The sequence below is a fragment of the Asterias rubens genome, chromosome 6, assembly GCF_902459465.1.
Source record: "Asterias rubens chromosome 6, eAstRub1.3, whole genome shotgun sequence".
In the NCBI taxonomy this organism is placed as follows: Eukaryota; Metazoa; Echinodermata; class Asteroidea; order Forcipulatida; family Asteriidae; genus Asterias; species Asterias rubens.
This window is the reverse complement of record NC_047067.1, coordinates 3,872,058-3,898,382: the sequence shown is the minus strand read 5'-3', so window position 1 is coordinate 3,898,382 and position 26,325 is coordinate 3,872,058. Positions and strand designations below refer to the sequence as shown.

Here is a 26,325-nt window from a genome sequence, read left to right as displayed (position 1 = left end):
GACTGTCAGTGGAATGCTCGTACACAATAACCGTAAAAGGTAACGTTTTAAGCATTACAAAACTTGCAGAACAATTTGGCAACATTCCTAAAGTGTTACATACACCTAATCAACGTTGAATTGGTATGCTTACAAGAGAACATTATTCGCTTTCTTTTTGCTGACAAACATGGTCAGAACGCTTATCTCATGACCGAAACTCTTAATGACCGAAGCTCAACAAACATATGTCTGTTCGAAGTCGACAAAAGTTTACAACAGTTACCGTAAAGGAAGAGCAACCACTTTCAACAGCAATATGAAACCGGAAAGAAATTATGTCATCATTTTGGTCGATCGGCCACAAACTAAGGTAACTTTGGCACTTGGTCCAAACCAAATTATGAGTGAAGCTGTTGATGACCTTGTGTGTATCTTTGCAAAGTACAATTCTTGTCTAGAGTGTTTAAGCTTCGTAACTTATCACTTTGCAAAGATACAATTCTTGTCTAGAGTGTTTTAAGCTTCGTAACTTATCAATTTGCTACAAAACATATACAAATAAAGAAATAATTCGGACATGATATGACTAGTTTATAAGAAACACTATTCTCAATATTAAGAAACAAGATGTCATTTTTAATTCATTGCATCACCGTTTGCTCATTTTCTTAAGCAATGAGGATTGCTCACAGACAGTAAATAGCCCACTTAATTAACATTTACAAAAGTTCCATCAACGAAACTTTATCTGTTGCGGCAAGTAAACTAATGTTTCTTTGTTGCACCGGAAACAACACAAAAAGTACCAAATGTCTCAACTCCATGTTATAGTTACTTCTCTCTCTTTTCTACAGATGAAGAACCGCCAAAGATGACATGCCCAGTAGACATGGACGTACCGACAGACGAAGGATTGCCTACTTCTTCCTTTGATTTGGAAAATCCAACAGCTACAGATAATGACGGCGGCGAACCCTCAGTTGTATGCACCGCTGACAACAGCCCTATGGTACTTGGTGAAAACACAATTACATGCACAGCCACTGATTCTGGTGGACTGTCAGTGGAATGCTCGTACACAATAACCGTAAAGGTAACGTTTTAAGCATTACAAAACTTGTAGAACAATTTGGCAACATTCCTAAAGTGTTACATACCCCTAATCAACGTTGGATTGGTATGCTTACAAGAGAACATTATTCGCTTTCTTTTTGCTGACAAACATGGTCAGAACGCTTATCTCAGGACCGAAACTCTTAATGACCGAAGCCCAACAAACATATGTCTGTTCGAAGTCGACAAAAGTTTACAACAGTTACCGTAAAGGAAGAGCAACCACTTTCAACAGCAATATGAAACCGGAAAGAAATTATGTCATCATTTGGGTCGATCGGCCACAAACTAAGGTAACTTTGGCACTTGGTCCAAACCAAATTATGAGTGAAGCTGTTGATGACCTTGTGTGTATCTTTGCAAAGTACAATTCTTGTCTAGAGTGTTTAAGCTTCGTAACTTATCAATTTGCTACAAAACATATACAAATAAAGAAAGAATTCGGACATGATATGACTAGATTATGAGAAAAACTATTCTCAATTTTAAAAAACAAGATATCATTTTTAATTCATTGCATCACCGTCTGCTCATTTTCTTAAGCAATGAGGATTGCTCACAGACAGTAAATAGCCCACTTAATTAACATTTACAAAAGTTTCATCAACGAAACTTTATCTGTTGCGGCAAATAACTAATGTTTCTTTGTTGCACCGGGAACAACACGAAAAGTACCAAATGTCTCAACTCCATGTTATAGTTACTTCTCTCTCTTTTCTACAGATGAAGAACCGCCAAAGATGACATGCCCAGTAGACATGGACGTACCGACAGACGAAGGATTGCCTACTTCTTCCTTTGATTTGGAAAATCCAACAGCTACAGATAATGACGGCGGCGAACCCTCAGTTGTATGCACCGCTGACAACAGCCCTATGGTACTTGGTGAAAACACAATTACATGCACAGCCACTGATTCTGCTGGACTGTCAGTGGAATGCTCGTACACAATAACCGTAAAAGGTAACGTTTTAAGCATTACAAAACTTGCAGAACAATTTGGCAACATTCCTAAAGTGTTACATACACCTAATCAACATTGGATTGGTATGCTTACAAGAGAACACTATTCGCTTTCTTTTTGCTGACAAACATGGTCAGAACGCTTATCTCATGACCGAAACTCTTAATGACCGAAGCCCAACAAACATATGTTGTTCGAAGTCGACAAAAGTTTACAACAGTTACCGTAAAGGAAGAGCAACCACTTTCAACAGCAATGTGAAACCGGAAAGAATTATGTCATCATTTTGGTCGATCGGCCACAAACTAAAGTAACTTTGGCACTTGGTCCAAACCAAATTATGAGTGAAGCTGTTGATGACCTTTTGTGTATCTTTGCAAAGTACATTCTTGTCTAGAGTGTTTAAGCTTCGTAACTTATCACTTTGCAAAGATACAATTCTTGTCTAGAGTGTTTAAGCTTCGTAACTTATCAATTTGCTACAAAACATATACAAATAAAGAAATAATTCGGACATGATATGACTAGTTTATAAGAAACACTATTCTCAATTTTAAGAAACAAGATGTCATTTTTAATTCATTGCATCACCGTTTGCTCATTTTCTTAAGCAATGAGGATTGCTCACAGACAGTAAATAGCCCACTTAATTAACATTTACAAAAGTTCCATCAACGAAACTTTATCTGTTGCGGCAAGTAAACTAATGTTTCTTTGTTGCACCGGAAACAACACAAAAAGTACCAAATGTCTCAACTCCGTGTTATAGTTACTTCTCTCTCTTTTCTACAGATGAAGAACCGCCAAAGATGACATGCCCAGTAGACATGGACGTACCGACAGACGAAGGATTGCCTACTTCTTCCTTTGATTTGGAAAATCCAACAGCTACAGATAATGACGGCGGCGAACCCTCAGTTGTATGCACCGCTGACAACAGCCCTATGGTACTTGGTGAAAACACAATTACATGCACAGCCACTGATTCTGGTGGACTGTCAGTGGAATGCTCGTACACAATAACCGTAAAAGGTAACGTTTTAAGCATTACAAAACTTGCAGAACAATTTGGCAACATTCCTAAAGTGTTACATACACCTAATCAACGTTGAATTGGTATGCTTACAAGAGAACATTATTCGCTTTCTTTTTGCTGACAAACATGGTCAGAACGCTTATCTCATGACCGAAACTCTTAATGACCGAAGCTCAACAAACATATGTCTGTTCGAAGTCGACAAAAGTTTACAACAGTTACCGTAAAGGAAGAGCAACCACTTTCAACAGCAATATGAAACCGGAAAGAATTATGTCATCATTTTGGTCGATCGGCCACAAACTAAGGTAACTTTGGCACTTGGTCCAAACCAAATTATGAGTGAAGCTGTTGATGACCTTGTGTGTATCTTTGCAAAGTACAATTCTTGTCTAGAGTGTTTAAGCTTCGTAACTTATCACTTTGCAAAGATACAATTCTTGTCTAGAGTGTTTAAGCTTCGTAACTTATCAATTTGCTACAAAACATATACAAATAAAGAAAGAATTCGGACATGATATGACTAGATTATAAGAAAAACTATTCTCAATTTTAAAAAACAAGATGTCATTTTCAATTCATTGCATCACCGTTTGCTCATTTTCTTAAGCAATGAGGATTGCTCACAGACAGTAAATAGCCCACTTAATTAACATTTACAAAAGTTCCATCAACGAAACTTTATCTGTTGCGGCAAGTAAACTAATGTTTCTTTGTTGCACCGGAAACAACACAAAAAGTACCAAATGTCTCAACTCCGTGTTATAGTTACTTCTCTCTCTTTTCTACAGATGAAGAACCGCCAAAGATGACATGCCCAGTAGACATGGACGTACCGACAGACGAAGGATTGCCTACTTCTTCCTTTGATTTGGAAAATCCAACAGCTACAGATAATGACGGCGGCGAACCCTCAGTTGTATGCACCGCTGACAACAGCCCTATGGTACTTGGTGAAAACACAATTACATGCACAGCCACTGATTCTGGTGGACTGTCAGTGGAATGCTCGTACACAATAACCGTAAAAGGTAACGTTTTAAGCATTACAAAACTTGCAGAACAATTTGGCAACATTCCTAAAGTGTTACATACCCCTAATCAACGTTTGATTGGTATGCTTACAAGAGAACATTATTCGCTTTCTTTTTGCTGACAAACATGGTCAGAACGCTTATCTCAGGACCGAAACTCTTAATGACCGAAGCCCAACAAACATATGTCTGTTCGAAGTCGACAAAAGTTTACAACAGTTACCGTAAAGGAAGAGCAACCACTTTCAACAGCAATATGAAACCGGAAAGAAATTATGTCATCATTTGGGTCGATCGGCCACAAACTAAGGTAACTTTGGCACTTGGTCCAAACCTAATTATGAGTGAAGCTGTTGATGACCTTGTGTGTATCTTTGCAAAGTACAATTCTTGTCTAGAGTGTTTAAGCTTCGTAACTTATCAATTTGCTACAAAACATATACAAATAAAGAAAGAATTCGGACATGATATGACTAGATTATAAGAAAAACTATTCTCAATTTTAAAAAACAAGATATCATTTTTAATTCATTGCATCACCGTCTGCTCATTTTCTTAAGCAATGAGGATTGCTCACAGACAGTAAATAGCCCACTTAATTAACATTTACAAAAGTTCCATCAACGAAACTTTATCTGTTGCGGCAAGTAAAGTAATGTTTCTTTGTTGCACCGGGAACAACACGAAAAGTACCAAATGTCTCAACTCCATGTTATAGTTACTTCTCTCTCTTTTCTACAGATGAAGAACCGCCAAAGATGACATGCCCAGTAGACATGGACGTACCGACAGACGAAGGATTGCCTACTTCTTCCTTTGATTTGGAAAATCCAACAGCTACAGATAATGACGGCGGCGAACCCTCAGTTGTATGCACCGCTGACAACAGCCCTATGGTACTTGGTGAAAACACAATTACATGCACAGCCACTGATTCTGGTGGACTGTCAGTGGAATGCTCGTACACAATAACCGTAAAAGGTAACGTTTTAAGCATTACAAAACTTGCAGAACAATTTGGCAACATTCCTAAAGTGTTACATACACCTAATCAACATTGGATTGGTATGCTTACAAGAGAACACTATTCGCTTTCTTTTTGCTGACAAACATGGTCAGAACGCTTATCTCATGACCGAAACTCTTAATGACCGAAGCCCAACAAACATATGTTTGTTCGAAGTCGACAAAAGTTTACAACAGTTACCGTAAAGGAAGAGCAACCACTTTCAACAGCAATGTGAAACCGGAAAGAAGTTATGTCATCATTTTGGTCGATCGACCACAAACTAAAGTAACTTTGGCACTTGGTCCAAACCAAATTATGAGTGAAGCTGTTGATGACCTTTTGTGTATCTTTGCAAAGTACAATTCTTGTCTAGAGTGTTTAAGCTTCGTAACTTATCACTTTGCAAAGATACAATTCTTGTCTAGAGTGTTTAAGCTTCGTAACTTATCAATTTGCTACAAAACATATACAAATAAAGAAATAATTCGGACATGATATGACTAGTTTATAAGAAACACTATTCTCAATTTTAAGAAACAAGATGTCATTTTTAATTCATTGCATCACCGTTTGCTCATTTTCTTAAGCAATGAGGATTGCTCACAGACAGTAAATAGCCCACTTAATTAACATTTACAAAAGTTCCATCAACGAAACTTTATCTGTTGCGGCAAGTAAACTAATGTTTCTTTGTTGCACCGGAAACAACACAAAAAGTACCAAATGTCTCAACTCCGTGTTATAGTTACTTCTCTCTCTTTTCTACAGATGAAGAACCGCCAAAGATGACATGCCCAGTAGACATGGACGTACCGACAGACGAAGGATTGCCTACTTCTTCCTTTGATTTGGAAAATCCAACAGCTACAGATAATGACGGCGGCGAACCCTCAGTTGTATGCACCGCTGACAACAGCCCTATGGTACTTGGTGAAAACACAATTACATGCACAGCCACTGATTCTGGTGGACTGTCAGTGGAATGCTCGTACACAATAACCGTAAAAGGTAACGTTTTAAGCATTACAAAACTTGCAGAACAATTTGGCAACATTCCTAAAGTGTTACATACACCTAATCAACATTGGATTGGTATGCTTACAAGAGAACACTATTCGCTTTCTTTTTGCTGACAAACATGGTCAGAACGCTTATCTCATGACCGAAACTCTTAATGACCGAAGCCCAACAAACATATGTCTGTTCGAAGTCGACAAAAGTTTACAACAGTTACCGTAAAGGAAGAGCAACCACTTTCAACAGCAATGTGAAACCGGAAAGAAGTTATGTCATCATTTTGGTCGATCGACCACAAACTAAAGTAACTTTGGCACTTGGTCCAAACCAAATTATGAGTGAAGCTGTTGATGACCTTTTGTGTATCTTTGCAAAGTACATTTCTTGTCTAGAGTGTTTAAGCTTCGTAACTTATCACTTTGCAAAGATACAATTCTTGTCTAGAGTGTTTAAGCTTCGTAACTTATCAATTTGCTACAAAACATATACAAATAAAGAAATAATTCGGACATGATATGACTAGTTTATAAGAAACACTATTCTCAATTTTAAGAAACAAGATGTCATTTTTAATTCATTGCATCACCGTTTGCTCATTTTCTTAAGCAATGAGGATTGCTCACAGACAGTAAATAGCCCACTTAATTAACATTTACAAAAGTTCCATCAACGAAACTTTATCTGTTGCGGCAAGTAAACTAATGTTTCTTTGTTGCACCGGAAACAACACAAAAAGTACCAAATGTCTCAACTCCGTGTTATAGTTACTTCTCTCTCTTTTCTACAGATGAAGAACCGCCAAAGATGACATGCCCAGTAGACATGGACGTACCGACAGACGAAGGATTGCCTACTTCTTCCTTTGATTGGGAAAATCCAACAGCTACAGATAATGACGGCGGCGAACCCTCAGTTGTATGCACCGCTGACAACAGCCCTATGGTACTTGGTGAAAACACAATTACATGCACAGCCACTGATTCTGGTGGACTGTCAGTGGAATGCTCGTACACAATAACCGTAAAAGGTAACGTTTTAAGCATTACAAAACTTGCAGAACAATTTGGCAACATTCCTAAAGTGTTACATACACCTAATCAACGTTGGATTGGTATGCTTACAAGAGAACATTATTCGCTTTCTTTTTGCTGACAAACATGGTCAGAACGCTTATCTCATGACCGAAACTCTTAATGACCGAAGCCCAACAAACATATGTCTGTTCGAAGTCGACAAAAGTTTACAACAGTTACCGTAAAGGAAGAGCAACCACTTTCAACAGCAATATGAAACCGGAAAGAAGTTATGTCATCATTTTGGTCGATCGACCACAAACTAAGGTAACTTTGGCACTTGGTCCAAACCAAATTATGAGTGAAGCTGTTGATGACCTTTTGTGTATCTTTGCAAAGTACATTTCTTGTCTAGAGTGTTTAAGCTTCGTAACTTATCACTTTGCAAAGATACAATTCTTGTCTAGAGTGTTTAAGCTTCGTAACTTATCAATTTGCTACAAAACATATACAAATAAAGAAATAATTCGGACATGATATGACTAGTTTATAAGAAACACTATTCTCAATTTTAAGAAACAAGATGTCATTTTTAATTCATTGCATCACCGTCTGCTCATTTTCTTAAGCAATGAGGATTGCTCACAGACAGTAAATAGCCCACTTAATTAACATTTACAAAAGTTCCATCAACGAAACTTTATCTGTTGCGGCAAGTAAACTAATGTTTCTTTGTTGCACCGGAAACAACACAAAAAATACCAAATGTCTCATCTCCGTGTTATAGTTACTTCTCTCTCTTTTCTACAGATGAAGAACCGCCAAAGATGACATGCCCAGTAGACATGGACGTACCGACAGACGAAGGATTGCCTACTTCTTCCTTTGATTGGGAAAATCCAACAGCTACAGATAATGACGGCGGCGAACCCTCAGTTGTATGCACCGCTGACAACAGCCCTATGGTACTTGGTGAAAACACAATTACATGCACAGCCACTGATTCTGGTGGACTGTCAGTGGAATGCTCGTACACAATAACCGTAAAAGGTAACGTTTTAAGCATTACAAAACTTGCAGAACAATTTGGCAACATTCCTAAAGTGTTACATACACCTAATCAACGTTGAATTGGTATGCTTACAAGAGAACATTATTCGCTTTCTTTTTGCTGACAAACATGGTCAGAACGCTTATCTCATGACCGAAACTCTTAATGACCGAAGCTCAACAAACATATGTCTGTTCGAAGTCGACAAAAGTTTACAACAGTTACCGTAAAGGAAGAGCAACCACTTTCAACAGCAATATGAAACCGGAAAGAAATTATGTCATCATTTTGGTCGATCGGCCACAAACTAAGGTAACTTTGGCACTTGGTCCAAACCAAATTATGAGTGAAGCTGTTGATGACCTTGTGTGTATCTTTGCAAAGTACAATTCTTGTCTAGAGTGTTTAAGCTTCGTAACTTATCACTTTGCAAAGATACAATTCTTGTCTAGAGTGTTTAAGCTTCGTAACTTATCAATTTGCTACAAAACATATACAAATAAAGAAATAATTCGGACATGATATGACTAGTTTATAAGAAACACTATTCTCAATATTAAGAAACAAGATGTCATTTTTAATTCATTGCATCACCGTTTGCTCATTTTCTTAAGCAATGAGGATTGCTCACAGACAGTAAATAGCCCACTTAATTAACATTTACAAAAGTTCCATCAACGAAACTTTATCTGTTGCGGCAAGTAAACTAATGTTTCTTTGTTGCACCGGAAACAACACAAAAAGTACCAAATGTCTCAACTCCGTGTTATAGTTACTTCTCTCTCTTTTCTACAGATGAAGAACCGCCAAAGATGACATGCCCAGTAGACATGGACGTACCGACAGACGAAGGATTGCCTACTTCTTCCTTTGATTTGGAAAATCCAACAGCTACAGATAATGACGGCGGCGAACCCTCAGTTGTATGCACCGCTGACAACAGCCCTATGGTACTTGGTGAAAACACAATTACATGCACAGCCACTGATTCTGGTGGACTGTCAGTGGAATGCTCGTACACAATAACCGTAAAAGGTAACGTTTTAAGCATTACAAAACTTGTAGAACAATTTGGCAACATTCCTAAAGTGTTACATACCCCTAATCAACGTTGGATTGGTATGCTTACAAGAGAACATTATTCGCTTTCTTTTTGCTGACAAACATGGTCAGAACGCTTATCTCAGGACCGAAACTCTTAATGACCGAAGCCCAACAAACATATGTCTGTTCGAAGTCGACAAAAGTTTACAACAGTTACCGTAAAGGAAGAGCAACCACTTTCAACAGCAATATGAAACCGGAAAGAAATTATGTCATCATTTGGGTCGATCGGCCACAAACTAAGGTAACTTTGGCACTTGGTCCAAACCTAATTATGAGTGAAGCTGTTGATGACCTTGTGTGTATCTTTGCAAAGTACAATCCTTGTCTAGAGTGTTTAAGCTTCGTAACTTATCAATTTGCTACAAAACATATACAAATAAAGAAAGAATTCGGACATGATATGACTAGATTATAAGAAAAACTATTCTCAATTTTAAAAAACAAGATATCATTTTTAATTCATTGCATCACCGTCTGCTCATTTTCTTAAGCAATGAGGATTGCTCACAGACAGTAAATAGCCCACTTAATTAACATTTACAAAAGTTCCATCAACGAAACTTTATCTGTTGCGGCAAGTAAAGTAATGTTTCTTTGTTGCACCGGGAACAACACGAAAAGTACCAAATGTCTCAACTCCATGTTATAGTTACTTCTCTCTCTTTTCTACAGATGAAGAACCGCCAAAGATGACATGCCCAGTAGACATGGACGTACCGACAGACGAAGGATTGCCTACTTCTTCCTTTGATTTGGAAAATCCAACAGCTACAGATAATGACGGCGGCGAACCCTCAGTTGTATGCACCGCTGACAACAGCCCTATGGTACTTGGTGAAAACACAATTACATGCACAGCCACTGATTCTGGTGGACTGTCAGTGGAATGCTCGTACACAATAACCGTAAAAGGTAACGTTTTAAGCATTACAAAACTTGCAGAACAATTTGGCAACATTCCTAAAGTGTTACATACACCTAATCAACATTGGATTGGTATGCTTACAAGAGAACACTATTCGCTTTCTTTTTGCTGACAAACATGGTCAGAACGCTTATCTCATGACCGAAACTCCTAATGACCGAAGCCCAACAAACATATGTTTGTTCGAAGTCGACAAAAGTTTACAACAGTTACCGTAAAGGAAGAGCACACACTTTCAACAGCAATGTGAAACCGGAAAGAAGTTATGTCATCATTTTGGTCGATCGACCACAAACTAAAGTAACTTTGGCACTTGGTCCAAACCAAATTATGAGTGAAGCTGTTGATGACCTTTTGTGTATCTTTGCAAAGTACATTTCTTGTCTAGAGTGTTTAAGCTTCGTAACTTATCACTTTGCAAAGATACAATTCTTGTCTAGAGTGTTTAAGCTTCGTAACTTATCAATTTGCTACAAAACATATACAAATAAAGAAATAATTCGGACATGATATGACTAGTTTATAAGAAACACTATTCTCAATTTTAAGAAACAAGATGTCATTTTTAATTCATTGCATCACCGTTTGCTCATTTTCTTAAGCAATGAGGATTGCTCACAGACAGTAAATAGCCCACTTAATTAACATTTACAAAAGTTCCATCAACGAAACTTTATCTGTTGCGGCAAGTAAACTAATGTTTCTTTGTTGCACCGGAAACAACACAAAAAGTACCAAATGTCTCAACTCCGTGTTATAGTTACTTCTCTCTCTTTTCTACAGATGAAGAACCGCCAAAGATGACATGCCCAGTAGACATGGACGTACCGACAGACGAAGGATTGCCTACTTCTTCCTTTGATTGGGAAAATCCAACAGCTACAGATAATGACGGCGGCGAACCCTCAGTTGTATGCACCGCTGACAACAGCCCTATGGTACTTGGTGAAAACACAATTACATGCACAGCCACTGATTCTGGTGGACTGTCAGTGGAATGCTCGTACACAATAACCGTAAAAGGTAACGTTTTAAGCATTACAAAACTTGCAGAACAATTTGGCAACATTCCTAAAGTGTTACATCCCCCATACACCTAATCAACATTGGATTGGTATGCTTACACGAGAACATTATTCGCTTTCTTTTTGCTGACAAACATGGTCAGAACGCTTAACTCATGATCAAACTGTTAATGACCGAAGCCCAACAAACATATGTCTGTTCGAAGTCGACAAAAGTTTACAACAAATACCGTAGCAGAAGAGCAACCACTTTCAACAGCAATATGAAACCGGAAAGAAGTTATGTCATCATTTTGGTCGATCGACCACAAACTAAAGTAACTTTGGCACTTGGTCCAAACCAAATTATGAGTGAAGCTGTTGATGACCTTTTGTGTATCTTTGCAAAGTACATTTCTTGTCTAGAGTGTTTAAGCTTCGTAACTTATCACTTTGCAAAGATACAATTCTTGTCTAGAGTGTTTAAGCTTCGTAACTTATCAATTTGCTACAAAACATATACAAATAAAGAAATAATTCGGACATGATATGACTAGTTTATAAGAAACACTATTCTCAATTTTAAGAAACAAGATGTCATTTTTAATTCATTGCATCACCGTTTGCTCATTTTCTTAAGCAATGAGGATTGCTCACAGACAGTAAATAGCCCACTTAATTAACATTTACAAAAGTTCCATCAACGAAACTTTATCTGTTGCGGCAAGTAAACTAATGTTTCTTTGTTGCACCGGAAACAACACAAAAAATACCAAATGTCTCATCTCCGTGTTATAGTTACTTCTCTCTCTTTTCTACAGATGAAGAACCGCCAAAGATGACATGCCCAGTAGACATGGACGTACCGACAGACGAAGGATTGCCTACTTCTTCCTTTGATTGGGAAAATCCAACAGCTACAGATAATGACGGCGGCGAACCCTCAGTTGTATGCACCGCTGACAACAGCCCTATGGTACTTGGTGAAAACACAATTACATGCACAGCCACTGATTCTGGTGGACTGTCAGTGGAATGCTCGTACACAATAACCGTAAAAGGTAACGTTTTAAGCATTACAAAACTTGCAGAACAATTTGGCAACATTCCTAAAGTGTTACATACACCTAATCAACATTGGATTGGTATGCTTACAAGAGAACACTATTCGCTTTCTTTTTGCTGACAAACATGGTCAGAACGCTTATCTCATGACCGAAACTCCTAATGACCGAAGCCCAACAAACATATGTTTGTTCGAAGTCGACAAAAGTTTACAACAGTTACCGTAAAGGAAGAGCACACACTTTCAACAGCAATGTGAAACCGGAAAGAAGTTATGTCATCATTTTGGTCGATCGACCACAAACTAAAGTAACTTTGGCACTTGGTCCAAACCAAATTATGAGTGAAGCTGTTGATGACCTTGTGTGTATCTTTGCAAAGTACAATTCTTGTCTAGAGTGTTTAAGCTTCGTAACTTATCACTTTGCAAAGATACAATTCTTGTCTAGAGTGTTTAAGCTTCGTAACTTATCAATTTGATACAAAACATATACAAAATGTACAAAGAATTTGGACATGATATGACTAGTTTATAAGAAAATCTATTCACAATTTTAAGAAACAAGATATCATTTTTAATTGATTGCATCACCGTCTAATGTTTCTTTGTTGCACCGGGAACAACACAAAAAGTACCAAATGTCTTAACTCCATGTTATAGTTACTTCTCTCTCTTTTCTACAGATGAAGAACCGCCAAAGATGACATGCCCAGTAGACATGGACGTACCGACAGACGAAGGATTGCCTACTTCTTCCTTTGATTTGGAAAATCCAACAGCTTCAGATAATGACGGCGGCGAACCCTCAGTTGTATGCACCGCTGACAACAGCCCTATGGTACTTGGTGAAAACACAATTACATGCACAGCCACTGATTCTGGTGGACTGTCAGTGGAATGCTCGTACACAGTAACCGTAAAAGGTAACGTTTTAAGCATTACAAAACTTGCAAAACATTTTGGCAACATTCTTAAAGTGTTACATACACCTAATCAACATTGGATTGGTATGCTTACAAGAGAACATTATTCGCTTTCTTTTTGCTGACAAACATGGTCAGAACGCTTATCTCATGACCGAAACTCTTAATGACCGAAGCCCAACAAACATATGTCTGTTCGACCACTTTAAACAGCAATATGAAAGCTTCATAACTTATCAATTATCAACGAAACTTTATTTCTTGCGGCAAGTAAACAAATGTTTCTTTATTGCACCGGGTGGTCAACACAAAAAGTAAGATATCATGTGTCCAGATGAATTGATGACAAACAGTCCCTCAGCACTTGTTCCATAGGCCAAAGCCACAAATAATAATTTCTGGATCCACACCGCACTCCAGGGTCGGTACCTTCGGCACTTGGCCCTAACAACTTTGTGTGTGTGGCTGTTGATACTGCTCTTATTATAAGGCCGTGTGTGACTATTATAATCATTTTGCAATGTAAAGTTTTGGCTTCGTTACAAACAAGATTTTAAGACAAAATTTCGCTTTATGACATGCAGTGATGTCACTTCGTACGAAACTCTGGAACCTAGTTAAATGGCGGCTGATCAAAAACTGTTATTGACGGTTTGCGTTTCTTTTACGAAACTGATTACTTTAATAACTTTGAATTTCAAAAAATACTTACTGGCCTGACATTTCGACCCTAGCCGAGTCTTTCTCGAAGGCAACACAACAAACATGAACAGGTAACTAAGTTAGTGTAACATAAGCAGTGAAGTGGACATACTTGAATGGAGTTAGAAACCACACATACATAAATAAGGGGTAAACAATGAGTGGGGAGAGGGCTGGTTGACAACAACCAACCCCTTTGAATTTAATGACAGGCATTTGTTTTTTGGTTTTTCTCGTTATTTTGCTTATATTTCGCGAGAACAAAACGAGAACGAATTTTGTCAGCTGTGCTTCTCCTCAAAAGAACAAACCCTACTTTTCGGCAGTTTGTTTTTCTCTCTCTCTTTAGACTTACACGGAAAAGTGTGAACAGGGGATGTGTATAGGGAGGTACAAAAATATCAAACCGCCATCGAAAGATTTGCATACCCAGACCACTGTCAACAAGAACATATTGGCCATAAATCGTATGTAATTTACCTTTGACAATGCTTAACTGGCGAGAAAAATACTATAAAGTGTGAAACTGTTCAGCACGTTGTCCTCATAAAAGTATTCAGCACGCATTTGTAAATTTAATGAGGTAAAGGTTCTTCAGTGTTGGTTTCATTTCACATTGTTACCATTTTCTTTAATAATTTGGTGAACATGGTACACACTTCAATGTAACTTGTTGGAATGCACGTTCGAGACGTCATTGACTTCATTTTTGTATTATTTTTATTTTTGCTTTGTTTACCGCACAATCTATAGTAGCACATGGCCAGGTCCTTTTTACATGATGCTCGGTTCTTCACCTTTGTTTTTTACAAAAAGGACCATCTGTTTTCGAAACTGCAAAAAGATAAATGTTGGAGAAGATTTCCGGGCAAACGAGTGTTAGTGGTAAAGTTAATGTATGCAAACGTTTATAATATCAGTTTGTTCGCTCACGTCATACAGATGAAGAGCCCCCAACTGTTGAGTGTCAGGGAGATATGACAGTGTCTGTACCCTCCAATGCATTATGGGTAATCCCAACTGCGGTTGATAACGATGGATCGAATGTTGCTGTAACCTGCAATCCATCTAATCCAGCCTCCATGGTGTATACAAATGGCGCCAATGTTATCACATGTGAAGCATTAGACACCGCCGGTAACCGGGGCGAGTGCAGCTTTACAATCATTATGGGTAAGTTTTTGTTTCATGATCTCCTATGTTTGCAATAATTTAAACGTTTTTTTTTCCCCTACATAAAATACTTGAGCGACTTCGTTTGTGACGGGTTCGCTCTTTTAAACATGTTTATAACGTGTTCGATTACCACTGAAATGTAATTTTGATATTTGTACACTGAAAAACTAGACACACTTCTGCCGTTGACGGCGTGCGTCAAAATGACAATACTTTGACGTCATGTGTGGTAGTTTGCTTTGTTACACCTCCACGCTGCAACAAAGCGACTATACCGGGCGAGTCATAAAAACGCAATCATTGGACAGAAGCTATTATTTTAAAGGGACACACCGGCTGAATTGGGCTATTTTGGCTACAAAATAGACTAAGATAAGACTTCCACGGTCTTCCAGGAATGCAGAAGAACAGTCCTTAAAAAAAATCATCAAATTTAGCCGTTTTTGAGCATTTTAAGACAAAATCGCAGGTCGCGTGATTGTTCTAACCAAAAGGTGGTACAAACAATCACGTGACCTTCCGGGCTAGTTTTACTTCCAGCCGTCTAAAAGTAACTTACTTAACCAAATTTAACTTTTTGTTTTTGCAAAACTATTAACGAATAATTGACGAAAAAGATCATGTATTCAAATTATCGCTACAAAATGTAAATATTGGTGAAAAATCTAACGTAAGATTCGCATTCAAAGAGTCCGTGTAACGGAAGCTTGTTATATGGCCCCACGGCGTGGAGCAATCAGAACGTAATTAGCTTTGGGGCACTGGGTGGTATTCGAAATGGTTGTTTTTTATAAAATTTAAATATATTTATACTCGTATGAGTAAAGAGTATCCTCGTAATTTTACGATGATCAACGTTTGTATAACCCATTTCATCATCGTTATAATTGTTTTTGTATCTTGTTCACAGTACCCGAAGAGTGTAGATTCCCAACTTTGTCGAACGACGTTAATAAATACGTAGCGTGTGCAACACCACTTACTGCGGACGGTTTGTCTAAAATATGCTACCGTTTGGCCGAGGCAAACGATTACAATGTATTCATATCAATTTGGAACGAGCAGAGCGAGACAGGATTTATGCCAGGCATGATAGATTTAGGTGAGTAAAATTTCCTTTCAAAATAAAAGTGTCAGTTCAAAATGTGTATAATCATAGAGTTTGATCCATAGTGTTGAATACATTATATTAGGCGTGCGGGCCAACAGCCCGAACAACACTATGATATTGTTTGGGTTTTTTTTTAGGTGTTCGGGCAATTCTTTGTTATTGTTCGGGGTTTTTTAGGTGTTGGGGTAATTCGTTGATATTGTTCGTTGTTGTTTTTTCTCTTTTTTTAGTTTTTATTCTTCCTATCGATGTCGATTGTCCTTAAGAAAAAGCATAGTTGCGAAGCTTGCATTAAGTTGAAACTTTGCACACAGGTAGACAATAACCAGTAGTCATCAGTTGACGAGATACACTAATTCAAAGTTTATTATTTCATAAAATTATTCTCAACCAGGCTCATTCTCAACCTTGGTACACCCCAGCTTGTGCTGCAGCAATTGCTCATCGTAAAAGAAAGTTCAAGAAGTACCATCTTTTAGGACTTTTGGACAGTAAACGTCTTTTCCATGAAGCTCGTAATCGCTGTAAGAGAGTTTTAGAGGATGCTAAGAAGCAGTATGCAGACTCAGTGCATGTTCCATTTCAACACAGCGACTTGGTTCTAGGGATTTTTGGCGGATTGCGAATAGTGTACTGAACGTAACAAATCCTCAATTCCTCCTCTCTTTCATGGACCCGAAATTCTTACTTCACCTCTAGATAAGGCAAACCTCTTTGCTAACAATTTTGCTTCCAACTCTACTCTCAATGATGAGGGACATTTACTCCCTGCCTTTCCATCCCGTACACCCTCTGAGGTTCCTAATCCTCTCATCACTCCCAAGAAGGTTGCTCGGACTATTCTTACCTTGGATGCCTCGAAGGCGACTGGCCCTGATGGAATTCCTGTAATTGTTTTGAAAATGTGCTCTCCAGAACTTTCTCCTGTTCTTGCCAAGCTTTTCAATTTGTGCTTGGCTGACTCCGTGTTCCCGTCCTCTTGGAAAGTGGCATCTGTTGTCCCTATCTTCAAGGGTGCCGTTGCGCGTTCAGATTCTGCTAATTACCGTCCTATCAGTCTCCTTCCCGTAATAAGTAAGATCTTTGAGTACTTTGTCAATCAACAGCTCCTTGGATTTTTGGAGGACGACCTTCTAAATGACTGCCAGTATGGATTTCGCCATTTCCACTCGACCGGTGATCTGCAGTCTGTTATTACCGACCATTTTAATATGGCCTTAGACCGCAGGGGTGAGGCTCGTGTTGTAGCTTTGGACATCTCAAAGGCCTTCGACAAAGTTTGGCATACTGGCCTGCTCCACAAGACTATTCATATTGTGTGTCAGGAAGAATGTTAGCTATAAGTTCTGCCTTCCTTTCCAACCGCAAGTTAAAGGTTGTGCTTGAGGGTCAATCTTCTCCTACTCGCTCTATAAATTCAGGTGTTCCCCAGGGTTAGGTCCTTGGTCCTTCTCTCTTTCTTGTGTACATGAACGATTTACCTGATGTAATCTTATCTCAGCTAGCCATGTATGCTGATGATTCAACCCTCTACTGTGTTTTCTCCAACTCTTCTAGCACTTCTCGTGGTGGGGTGGGTGCCTCACTCAATAAAGATTTAGAGAATGCACTGAAGTGGGGAAACAACTAGCCGGTAACCTTTAATTCCAAGAAAACCAAACTACTGTCCCTTTCACGCTCTCAAGAAGGTACATTTCCCTCCATTTGTATGGGCTCATCTACTCTGCATGAGGTTTCACACTTGCGCCTGCTTGGACTTGACATCTCCAGTAATACGGGTTGGGAGGTGTATATCTCGGGTATCGCCAAGAGTGCTTCCATGCGAGTAGGTTGTCTGTATCGAGCTTAGAAGTTCTTACCTCCTGAGGTTACTCTCTACCTGTACAAGACAACTATACGTCCCATCATGGAGTACTGTTGCCATATTTGGGCTGGAGCTTCTGCCTGCCTTTTATCTTTACTGGATAAACCTGGTTGGAGAAGAGTTAGGAACTACACTGCAACCCGTTTCTCACCGAAGGTCTGTAGCCAGCCTTTGCCTGTTTTACAGATATTTCCATGGTAATTGTTCCACCAGTCTATCCAACCTTGTTCCTCCCGTCAGGGTGTTTGAGCGCGGGACCAGGCTTTCTGCTTGTTCTCGTCCTTACTGTGGCCGTGCCGAGATGTAAAACAAAGAGCTACTCCAGTAGCTTTTTCCCTCGTACTGCATCTCTTTTGAACTCCCTGCTTGGTGCATGTGTCCCTTCATCCTATGATCTTCCATCTTTTAAGAGGAATGTCAATTTCTACTTTCAGCTCCACTGAGTTTCTGCATGTTTATGTTTTCTCCCTTAACCTAGAGTGGCTTTTAGCCTTGTTACGGGCGACTTGCATAAATAAAAGTATCTAAACAATTTTTTAAAATGATACACAAGTTGTTACGTCACGATGTTGTCACCAGTTGTTGAGATACACCAATTCAAAGTTTATTATTGAAACAAATCATAACTTTTTATCTACAAAAGGGATTTTTACAATCATTACATCATCGGATCGGTCATTAAAAAACTGCATTAAATGCTTCACAAATATGATTCAACTTTGACCTTGTCTTCCGGTTCAAATCACAAGTTCAAAAGTAAAGAATTCAAATTTAAAGAATTACGCCAATCCCCCATTGTTCGTGCACAAAGATTTTACACGTAGAACAGTGTATAGTGTCACGCTCCAATGCTCATCCCTAGAGCACCCTTTACAGCTCGCAGTGTCTGCATTCAAGGCGTTCTCATGTTAAAACATTTCCACTTTCAATAAGTTAGTCTCGTCTACAGTCGTCAGTATTTCAAAGGTTCATATTTCCTCAACCCAATAAGCTATTTGACAATCTATACATCATATGAAAGGGCTTTACGCCATTCACAAAAATGGATATGTTGGTGAACTTTTCTTGACCTTTAGATCTGTTTAATTAAACTGAAAGTGACTGTAAAGTTCTTTGAAAACGCGTTTTAATGGCCCTTAGGTTGAAATATACACCTTTTGATGCTTTACCATCACAGCATACAAGTCTGGCAAATGTCTGGTTTAAAAATATAATACCGATAAAATGACACCAAACATAAGAGCGCCCTCTACCGACAGATTAAAACATCTAAAAAATATACGTTTAGTAGATGTTTGTGTCAGAGTTTATGATAAATGTTTCATTATGGTATAGGGCCTAAATAGTTTCCTTCTTAATTAGCAACATATATGTGGACGCTTAGATTGATGAAGTCATCAAGTGTCACGTGATATGCTTTAAAGGTGCTCTTTTCATGTGTATGTGTGTCTACCAAACCAAAAGTTTGACTGAGGTGAAACTTGGTGCATTGTTAGTCAAGTACAATACTTGTTTGAAATTGTTTAGACGTCATGGTGACGTCATCATGTTGTTTTTGTTGACAATTTTTGTAAATTCGGCCATATCTTGAGAACAAAGCAACTGCAACACATACTATTACTACTTTTTCACCATGATTGTACTCCCGGAAGCCGAACACCTGATTTTTGTAGTTGACAACAACTCAATGTATAGTTTGCTTTGTCTTTGTGGTGCTTTCAATAACGTCAAAAACCCTGGTTGTCTTTTTGAGCAATTTTGTTTCCTTTTTTTATATTTATCAACTGATTACGCTCTGATCTATCCGTGTCAGCAGAGTAGCTGTCATGTCTTATGTTCTTCTGTCCTTTTGTCTGCATGTCTATCGAGCCCAATACTTTATTACATTACCCTGCTAACTGCCACTTGTATTTAGCTAGCATTAAAATGGTATGTTTGCTTTTCTCCATGGTTAAATACCTGTCGATATTGTTTCATGGAAGTATGGAAATGAATGTGTTGTTGAATTGAACAAATTTAAACGAAGTAGCAAAGATATAAAGTCTTTCAGTGCATCATCTTTCTAAAGATATGGTCGGTGGTGACACGACTGCAAGTGGTCCAGTCAGTGGTACCAAATCTACACCCGGCTTCGGCGATGGTGAACAGAGCATGTGCATCACCAGGTTTCCATCCAGTGTCGTGATCTCGTTCAATGATGAAGAGCTCTGGACTGTACCATTTGAGCCAGAAGAAGAGACTGAAATCGGTTTTGCATCTAGCGACGATGCAGAATGGATCGTGCAACCGTCCTATGGACCACAAGGTAATCCAAATTTGATTTGAGTGTTTTGTATTTATATCAAAAGTCGTATAAATAGGCCCTGCAAGTACACAGTCAGAAAAATTGGTTCGGGACCCTGCCCGACCCAATTATCCTTTTTAAAGCCATTGGACCCTTTCGGTAAACAGTATTGTCCAAGGCCCACACTTCGTGTATCACAACTTCTATATCAAATACCAAACCTGTGAAAGTTTAGGCTCAATCGATCATTGGAGTCGGGATAAAATAACGGGAAAACCCCACCCTTGTATCCGCGCATTTCGCCGTGTCATGACATGTGTTTAAAATAAATCCGTAATTCTCGCTCTCGAGAATTGATATTGTTTTACAGTTTTCTCAAAGCATTTCATAGAATAATATTTCAGAAGAAGTCTTTCACCACTACCTTCTGTAAACCCTGTTGTTATTTGTAAATCTGTGACCGTTTTTTTCTGTACCGAAAGGGGCCAATGGCTTTAACTTATGTATCTTTATCTTCTTGTTTACCTTCAGGAGCGAGCCGGCGCCGTCGATCAGTGGCTGAAGAACCGAACTCTCTGAAAAAGGGTAACTCCGGCAATATTTCATTTGATAAATATATCTAATAGTAATAAAGATAGAAATGTAGCATCAAAATCATACAAACAGGCCGTTCAAGGGACGCATTTGGTGAAAGATAGTCTACCCGGTTTTGTTTTGGGTTTGGAATTTTTAAGTCATGCAAAAACCATTTGGGTTATGTGTGTGTTATTGTGTTTCTTTGCAGTCACAACTAGACGTCGCAGAGCAGCAGGTTCACTAAGGAGCGGTGGGGGTCCGGGCTGGGGAGATCAGAGTGATGAGAATGGTCTACTAAGAGGTAAGATTATGCTTCGAACCATCCTAAACATTGTCTCTTTTTATAGTTGTGACCCCGTTACGGGTTTTTTTTGCCCATGTTGACCTGATTGGAGTTTGATGCTCTTTAACTAAAATTACACCCAAGTAGCATGGTAGAAGTCCATAACTCATACTTTGAGTTTACACCGGGTATGATTCGAGTGTGAAACCCATAATCGATGTTCCTTGAGTTTACACCCAGGTAGCATAGTGATGCCCTTTGATACATTGAGTTTCCATCCAGGTAGCGTAGTGATGCCCGTTGATAACTTGAGTTTCCACCCAGCCGTTGATTTCACAAAACTTACTAACTTAAGACTAATCTTAGGACGAGTCCCAACCCTGCACTGTAGCATGCAGACCTAACAAGATTAATCCCAAGTGAGAACGAGTTACTCGTCCTAACTGGAGAAAAGACGAGTTCTAACTCCTTGTGAAATCGACTGCATGTAGCGTAGTGATGCCCTTTGATACCTTGGGTTTACACCAAGGTGGCGTAGTGATGCCCTTTGATACCTTGGGTTTACACCAAGGTGGCGTAGTGATGCCCTTTGATACTTTGAGTTACCACCCAGGTGGCGTAGTGACGCCCTTTGATACCTTGGGTGTACACCCATGTGGCGTAATGATGCCCTTTGATACCTTGAGTTTACACCCAGGTAGCGTAGTGATGCCCTTTGATACATTGGGTTTACACCCATGTGGCGTAGTGATGCCCTTTGATACATTGGGTTTACACCCAGATAGCGTAGTGATGCCCTTTGATACATTGGGTGTACACCCAGATAGCGTAGTGATGCCCTTTGATACATTGGGTGTACACCCAGGTAGCGTAGTGATGCCCTTTGATACATTGGGTGTACACCCAGGTAGCGTAGTGATGCCATTTGATACCTTGGGTTTACACCCAGGTGGCGTAGTGATGCCCTTTGATACCTTGGGTTTACACCCAGGTGGCGTAGTGATGCCCTTTGATACCTTGGGTGTACACCCAGGTGGCGTAGTGATGCCCTTTGATACCTTGGGTTTACACACAGGTGGCGTAGTGATGCCATTTGATACCTTGGGTTTACACACAGGTGGCGTATCGTAGTGATGCCATTTGTTACCTTGAGTTACCACCCAGGTAGCGTAGTGATGCCCTTTGATACCTTGGGTTTACACCCAGGTAGCGTAATGAGGCCTGCCCTTTGATTTATCATTACTCGTTTACTTTCTTTTTGTGCAGTCATGTTCAACAAAGTCAACAGACGCCGACGTTAAGTGCAAGAAAACGAACAAGTAGGATTGAAACCTCAAAATGGGTGAGCTGGAAGGGGCCATGTTAACTGACGACTTTAAATGTCCTCAAGTCTTGGAAGAGTGATCTTCCTGTGTATCATCACTAAAAACGTAGAGCGCAAAACCTGTTTACATATTTTTTAATTGAACGCATGTTCGGTACGTGGGGCCTTCTCACATTAGTGGTCCCGTGTTCTCTGGAATAAACTAACCAAGTCCATCCGGAATACTGTTTCTCTGGAGACTTTCAAAACAGAACTTATTACATTGTTTAACCATTGTACATCTTTTTCATCAATATTACCGAAGCGCTATAATAGTTTATTTTAGAATGTGCGCTGTATAAGTCCATAAACTGTTTTATTGTTATTATCTTATAGTTTATCCACATTGTGTGCAGAATAGTTCATAATATCGCATTTTGTTTATCGTTGTTATTTTTCCAAAGACATGGTGACGAGGGCTAACCTGATTTTCTTCACATTTCGTCTGGACACTTTTTTCCTGTGTTGCTGTCGCTGCGGTTATTTTCATAGTTGACGGAAATAGCTGTCACGGAATAAATCTCGCGTATACAATAATCTTCCATAATGATGAAATAATATCATGATGGTAATGATGGACCCGGCAACGCTGTGCGGCTACAGAACTTCTTTATATGAATCTTTCATTTGCGCAACACGTGTGTTTTCTCACATGCTATTTCTGCACAGTCTCAGATTCTGACATGGTAAATAATAATTATTTCAAGTAACTAATCTTAAGTATCAAGTAACTAAATGACCGTTAAAATGGGTCTCAATTTGTTCGTCGGTGTGAGGTATTATTTTAAGAATAGAGTAAACTGTAAAACAGCATCGTGAATGTCAAAAATATGTAATACGTTACACAACGCTGCACCACATTAATGACTTCGTAGAAAGATACAGGAATATTTAAATTTTGGGTATGGGTAAATCGTAATGTGTTATGAAATGTGCAATTAAATCCCTTATCTTAATCCCTTGCATATATCCTGAGTGAACACAGGGTCGTTTGAAAAATATTCAGGTTTTGTTTTTATTTATTTTTCCTGCAAAACAACAAAACAATGGTGCCTTAATACGCGTCACAGTCAGCCTTTTTTCTTTACTTAAAAATATTCATGCATTCATTGCATTACTTTTATGTTTCAAAACCCGGAACAGTAGGACTAGCGATTGTTTACACATACGTAACGGCAATAATCTAAATTGTTTTGAGTATCAGTAAGGTTTGGCTGTTTCATCTTTAATTTAGTCATAACTCTCTGTTCAAACAAACATTATTGACACATACAACAGTAGTAGATAATACTTAGATATGTATATCTCTGCAATTTCTGTTGGTTATAACAATAGAATTTCACATAAGACATTATTCATCTTGACCTTTTCGGTTATTTCGCAGTGAAAGGAACTTTAACGATTCTTAAAGTGCTTATATTGCTGTGTTGGTATATCACTAATACGATCCAATTCAAACATTTTAAGAGGCAAACCCAGATATCTGCAGAACTTTATGTATTGGTAACAAAATTGTTGCACAAATTACCTACACTTGTGTTAAAATTGCGAGTAGCCTGCCCTAGGATAAGGTACACATATAATATCAGAGGAATCTATATTCACTACCAAAACGTGAGTATTATTTGCACTAAGGCATTTTTAACCCATATTTTGTCTCATAATAGAGTAATGTTTATACTACACATTGAACTTATTTAAAGGAAACATTTGTGAAAATATCAACAATATTTTTTAAGCCAAACCGTACTTGGTGGAAGGCCTACCATCCCAACACGTCTGCTGGTCTCCGAAAATGGTTGGATTGAAGTAAGACCCTCAAACGTCGTCCCTCAATCCCGGCCTGTTCAGTTAGTTCATTAGTTCATAGTATCATTAAATCTTTTACAGATTACATCTGGTTTGTGGTTTTTATTTTGGCAAATTAAAAAATAAATTGCATGAAATGATATTGATAGTATATGACTACATGTATGTCATTAATCGTTGTCTATTATTTCAAAACATTATTATTGACCAGTTTTTATAAAGTGCTTTTCACACTCGTAGGGCGTCTCAAAGCACTAGTACCCAGGCCGGATCAATTACAAGAGAACCATCTCTGCCCTCGAAGGTACCCATTTACCCCCCCCCCCCCCCCCCCCCCCGGGTGAAGAGCAGCAATGTAGTTAAGTATCTTGCTAGTAAGGGTAACAAGTCAGTGTCATACGACCTGGACTAGAGCCCACACTCTGCTGAACAGAAACACAAGAAATTGAATTCGGTGCTCGTATACACTATGCCACGACATCCGTAAAGGCAGTGGACACATATTGGTAATTGTCAAAGACTAGCCTTTACAGTTGGTGTATATCAACATATGGGCGATTCCGCGGGTCCTTCATCATTCTCCATTCTCTGGCTGCAAGACTACTTTGATTTAAGTGTTCATCTTTTGTATTATAAAACCTGAATATCTAGGCTAGATCCTCATGTTCACACAAAAGTGAAAGATCAACTGGTTTAGCTGAGAGAGCTCTGCAAAAATCGGTAACACGCGTTACGCTGAATGGAAGGACCAAATAAATACCTAACTTCATTTCAACGTTGTCCTAAAACTAACCAGTCTACTACAAATTTGTTTCTTTTGTCATCAAGTATTATGCTAAGGTTTATTATACCGGAATAGTAACAATAATCCAAGTGTAACTCTTTTAGTAAATCGCAAAATAGTCGGTAACACGCGTTACGGTAACACGCGTTACAATTTTTCCCAGCTACATGTCTATATGTTATTTCAATTGTTGAGTTACAAATTCTCAAAAAATATCAACCAATATCAGTTGCACATCATATTTAAAGATCAAAAAATTAAGTAGACCTTTTTCTTAACGTTTTGCTCTTCATATCACACAATTTAAGGTAACACGCGTTACAATTTGTCTTGCTACATTATTGGTGTTATTTCAATTGTCGAGTTACAATTTCTCAAATTTATCAACCAATAATAGTTGCACATCATATTTGAAGAGCAAAACAGTAGCTATAGACCTTTTTATTCATTTATTGTTTTAGTTGCTCTACATATCCCAAACTTTGTAGTGCATGTGAGTGTTTACTATCACCGGTTCTCCAGTTTCCTAATAATATGATTCCTAAAATAAAATGTTTTGTCATCTTTAGGACTTGCCAACTTCCAATTCCTTCAAGCAGGGGGCATCCCTCAAACACTGAAGTCATTTTCTTCACTTACTTGCATTACTTCACCACGGAAATAATCCCAAGCATTAACCACAAAAAACATCTCCCAACGCTAATACGTTGACCCCCCCCCCCCCCCCCCCCCCCCATTCCATCGACATGTCTTTTGGTATGGGATGTTGAAAAGTAATTCCACCTCATTCACATTGTGCTTGCCTACCAGGCCATGGAACGTGGCAGGAATATATTTGTTTTTAAACTGCGTGCTGTGCCCATCTGGCCATTGAATACAGTGTGTTGGACTTGGTAACACGCGTTACATTGGTAACACGCGTTACATGGTAACACGCGTTACAGTTTTCGGAGGCTCATTGTGAAGCGGTGGTTAAGAATTCATCGAAGTTTTTATTGTTTTTACATGAGCCCTTATTAGTAGGAGGAAAATTAAAAGTTGCAGCATTTGAAACCAGGTTGTTTAGTAATTATATTTAAAAGTTCTAAACCTGAGGTCTTAAAATCAAATACGTGGAAAATTACTTCTT

At 38.7% G+C, this 26,325-nt stretch overlaps 1 protein-coding gene across 1 annotated transcript in view; it reads left to right on the top strand.

The window, feature by feature from the left end:
• LOC117291286 (hyalin-like) overlaps window positions 1-23,141 on the top strand; it is a gene marked incomplete in the record, with an annotated part of 39,822 nt that extends 16,681 nt beyond the window's left edge. The window contains 21 exon segments of the mRNA XM_033772920.1: window positions 858-1,075; window positions 1,214-1,265; window positions 1,819-2,058; window positions 2,852-3,091; window positions 3,887-4,126; window positions 4,871-5,110; window positions 5,907-6,146; window positions 6,943-7,182; window positions 7,979-8,218; window positions 9,015-9,254; window positions 9,999-10,238; window positions 11,035-11,274; window positions 12,077-12,316; window positions 13,005-13,244; window positions 14,889-15,119; window positions 16,033-16,224; window positions 20,148-20,402; window positions 20,913-20,966; window positions 21,166-21,258; window positions 22,507-22,582; window positions 23,008-23,141. Coding sequence (XP_033628811.1) covers window positions 858-1,075; window positions 1,214-1,265; window positions 1,819-2,058; window positions 2,852-3,091; window positions 3,887-4,126; window positions 4,871-5,110; window positions 5,907-6,146; window positions 6,943-7,182; window positions 7,979-8,218; window positions 9,015-9,254; window positions 9,999-10,238; window positions 11,035-11,274; window positions 12,077-12,316; window positions 13,005-13,244; window positions 14,889-15,119; window positions 16,033-16,224; window positions 20,148-20,402; window positions 20,913-20,966; window positions 21,166-21,258; window positions 22,507-22,541 — 4,010 coding nt within the window.
• Between the last annotated feature and the right edge of the window lie 3,184 nt (window positions 23,142-26,325).